This window comes from Plasmodium cynomolgi, chromosome 5 (genome assembly GCF_000321355.1).
Source record: "Plasmodium cynomolgi strain B DNA, chromosome 5, whole genome shotgun sequence".
Taxonomy (NCBI): domain Eukaryota; phylum Apicomplexa; class Aconoidasida; order Haemosporida; family Plasmodiidae; genus Plasmodium; species Plasmodium cynomolgi.
Window position 1 is genome coordinate 469597 of NC_020398.1, and position 3898 is coordinate 473494.

General features: G+C 48.3%; 1 protein-coding gene across 1 annotated transcript; it reads right to left on the minus strand.

Annotated features, from left to right (window-relative positions):
- Positions 1-963: 963 nt before the first annotated feature.
- PCYB_052060 (hypothetical protein) lies at positions 964-2841 on the minus strand (the record flags this gene model as incomplete). Its single annotated transcript, XM_004221087.1, has 3 exons — positions 964-1444; positions 1670-2084; positions 2370-2841. 3 exons carry the CDS (start codon positions 2839-2841, stop codon positions 964-966), a joined length of 1368 nt encoding a protein of 455 aa, XP_004221135.1.
- Between the last annotated feature and the right edge of the window lie 1057 nt (positions 2842-3898).

Sequence of the window (3898 nt, forward strand, 5' to 3'; positions counted from 1 at the left end):
GGGAAGGGGGGAAGAGACCTGTGCGTGAAGTGCATACGGTTTTAATTAGTGTTGGCCCACTAGGTGACTCCAAAAAGATGGTAAACAAAACAGGTGCTACTTCGACTTCACAATTGGGACGTCCAAATAGCCTCCTCCTCGCTCCACCTTGCGGAGGTCTACCAGAGCAAAAGCCACCTTTCACAAAGTTCTACCGCGAGGGAGTATAAAAAAAAAAAAAAAAAATGGGAACCGTGTTAAGTGCTACACAAGCAATAAAGATAGGGAGCCCTTCCCAAATGGGTGAAATTATAAAGACAGGGTATGCATTAAACGAAAGGGTGAATCCCCTACTCGTGCAGGTAAACATATCGGAGTGTCGTACGCGGGAGGCACGCCTGGATTAACAGGGCACGTGCGCTCAGTTGATTCAAACGAAGGACATACAAATTAGCTTTGACAAAAGGGAGATTTAAAAAGAGTGCACATAGCGGACGGGAGAAAGACACCACGAGGGAAGAAGCAGGGGAGTAGCAGAGGGGATGCAGGGGAGTAGCAGAGGGGATGCAGGGGAGTAGCAGAGGGGATGCAGGGGAGTAGCAGAGGGGATGCAGGGGAGTAGCAGAGGTGACGCAGGGGAGACGCAGAGGAGACTTAGGGGAGACGCAGAAAGGCATCGTTAAAAGAGCTGCCTGCCTACCCATGGGTGAGCCCAGGATTGGAGGAGTCCCATTCGTTAACACACACGTGCGCATTAGGCACAGCGGGGGTATTGTGCTGGCGAAAGGGCTGCTATACGAGGGAGGTCCCAGTAACGAGGTCAGTCGTTCCTTTCCGCTACGTCTCCCGTTTGTACAACAGTGGTGTGAGGGACGCGTGGGCATAAATGGCACGCAGCAGACGGACGAATAAACTCGGCGTGCATATCTGATCCGCCGGGAGGGCCATACTCCTACCACTCCTACTGCAACCCCCCCAAAATCCTCATCGCACATTGTCGCCGTCCCAAAAGACTATCTTATTCCACTGCGTAAGCAGAAGCATTTTGAGTGCTAAGTGAAAAACAGAGGAGGCATGGAAAAGCCTAATCGTGTTGTAGTGAGGAATGAGTCTCAATTTTTTGCTCCTCACAGAAGCTGCCTGTAATTGGGAGCAGCGAACACACTGTGGATATAATCTCTGCTTGGTGTCATATAATTTAAAAAATTTGAGTACGGATCGAAGGAACTTCCTTTTTTTGTAATAATCGATCATGTCTTTAATGACTTGTACAGGTGGTTGGTGATCTCCTATGAACCTATCATGGCAACTGACTCCGCATGTGTGGCAGCCCGTTTCTTTACAGAACCTCCTCAGTACTTCTATTTCCTTTTTCGTGGCGTACTTCATGTCTTTGTTTAGGCTCTTTTTTGGGTTGGAGTACACCCCCGGCATCTTCACGTCGCTCGGCGAAAATTTGTTGTACCTGCGGGGGGAGGTTAGCGGTGGGGAGGTTAGCGGTGGAGTGTTGCCCAGTTTGATGAGGTGCTTAAAGGGGTGTCCCTAAAGCGGTGCCTCTAACGCGGTAGGCCTAAAGTGGTATCCCTAACGCGGTATCCCTAAAGGGGTATCCCTAACGCGGTGCCCCTAACGCGGTGCCCCTAACGTGGTATCCCTAACGCGGTGCGCTTGGGGCGCCCGGCCCACTTACGTGCCGCCCGAAGCCTTAAAGAACAAATTAGTGAGCACAAAGTAGCGCAAGTAATTAAATGTAAAGAGACTCAGCTTGTTGATTCTAGTCAGAACGAATTTCTTCGTGCACTGATACAAAATCTCATACTTATTTGTTAGCTTCGTATTTATATAATAATCGGAGCTGTTATATATGATGGTCTTGACTAGTTGTCCCTCGTACTGATTAAAGAGAGCTCGTATGAGGACTGCTTGCACAAATTCGCATGCCACATTTCCATAATAATTGACCAGGTTCAGTTGGAAAAAGCCTATTATCCTGGAGACGTAGTTGGAGCCACTCACTTCTAAAATGTAGGCCTGTGTCTTTTGAGAAACGATGTTAACGTAGTGGAACAGGAAGAAGGACGCGGCCAGCTGCAAAAGGTACACAACTGCGGGGGGGAGTGGGAGTGGGAGCGGCGATGTGAGGGGAGTGGCGGTGCGGAGTGGGAGTGGGAGTGCGGAGTGGGAGTGGCGGTGCGGAGTGGGAGTGGCGGTGCGGAGTGGGAGTGGTGGTGCGGAGTGGGAGTGGTGGTGCGAAGTGGGAGTGGTGGTGCGAAGTGGGAGTGGTGCCGCGTAACTGCTTCCACACAACTGCTTCCACACAACTGCTTCCACGCAACTGCTTCCCACGCAACTGCTTCCCACGCAACGGCTTCCCACGCGGAGGAACTCACCCAGGAAACGCAGCACGAGGGTGCCGAAGAACCCAACGAGACCACGCAAAATATTGTTCTTTATGTAGGTGCCCTCCAACAGGTAAAACCAGTTAGTGAGCAGAGACGTCCTATCCGAAAAAAACGTTGTCAAAAAGCGGACAGATAAAAAGTCTGAAAATTTGGACAACGACCTCAAGCTAACATATCTTTTCAGCATTTTTGGAGATTCTTTTACAAACAAAAAAATTTTGCTACGATTAAAGTTATGATAATTCACACTCTCCAAAGCACGGCAACTATTGTATATCATATTTACTTCATTTTTAAAAAAGCATTCATTGCACAACCTCTTCCGAATGTGCTTTCCCTTACTGAATAGGACGTTTAGTGGTACGTTGTAACTCTGCTCATTTTTGTATATCGATTTGACGAAGAATAAGTTAATAAAAAATAAAAGCAGCAGGGATAAGATGATCGAAACGATTTTCATTTTGCTTGTCAGGTGGAAGGTCTCTGCATGCCGATCCTTTTTGTCTAAGATCTGTGTGGTTGTTTTTTCTCTCTCTCCTCGCCGAACCAATTTTCTTCACCTCCGCCACAGTTCGCTGCTATCCATCCGTCTGGGGAATGCCTCAAAAATGTCCGCAGGGGAAAAAAAAAAAAAAAAAAATAACGAAACGAAACGAAACGCAGAACGGGGGGGGACACACTCCCGATGAGTTGAGCGTTTTAAATTAAACCATAATGGGGAAAGCGGGGAAAACAGGGAAAGCGGAGAAAGGGGTGAACGCGGTGAAAGCTGCGAACGGGGCGAACGGGGCGAACGGGGGAGAAGGTCAAAATGGCCAGAGGGGAAAAAGCACGCTGCCCATCGCCGGGCGGAGAATTCGCGGAAAAGTGAAGCGCCCCGAGAGGTACATTTGACTCGGGGACAGTGTGCAGGAAATGCACTGCAAGGCGGCCCGGCGAAAAAAAAAGGAAAAAAAAACGGAAAATAAACGGGAAAAGAGCGGAAAAAAAAACGGAAAAAAAACGGAAAAAAAACGGAAAAAAAACGGAAAAAAAACGGAAAAAAACGGAAAAAAACGAAAAAATACGAACGAATGGGCAAACTTGAGGCGTCCACATGGGCAGACCAGTAAAACCAGCCGAAGGAGCCACTATCCCCTCCAACCCCCGTGGGCGCACATAAGACACATCGCCGCGCTGGGGTGTAAATTTCCAACCAGGTGCACATCACCACTTCTCTTTTGGGTAGAAGAACTCGGCAAATTGGTTCGCGCTGGCGCGCTGGCGAGCTGGCGAGTTTGCCAGGCTGCGCCTTAGCAGAAGAACAAAAAAAAAAAAAAAAAAAAAGAAAAAAAAAAACTACGTTCATATGTGCATACACACATGCGTACGTGACAACGCCGCTCGCCACGCCAGGCCGTACGGAAGCGCAAACCTTTTTACAAACAAGTTGGGAATACACAAATCAGTTGCGATTGAAAAGTGGGGTAAAAAAAAAAATATATATAAAAAAAAAGGAGGATTAGGGAAGAAGGAGG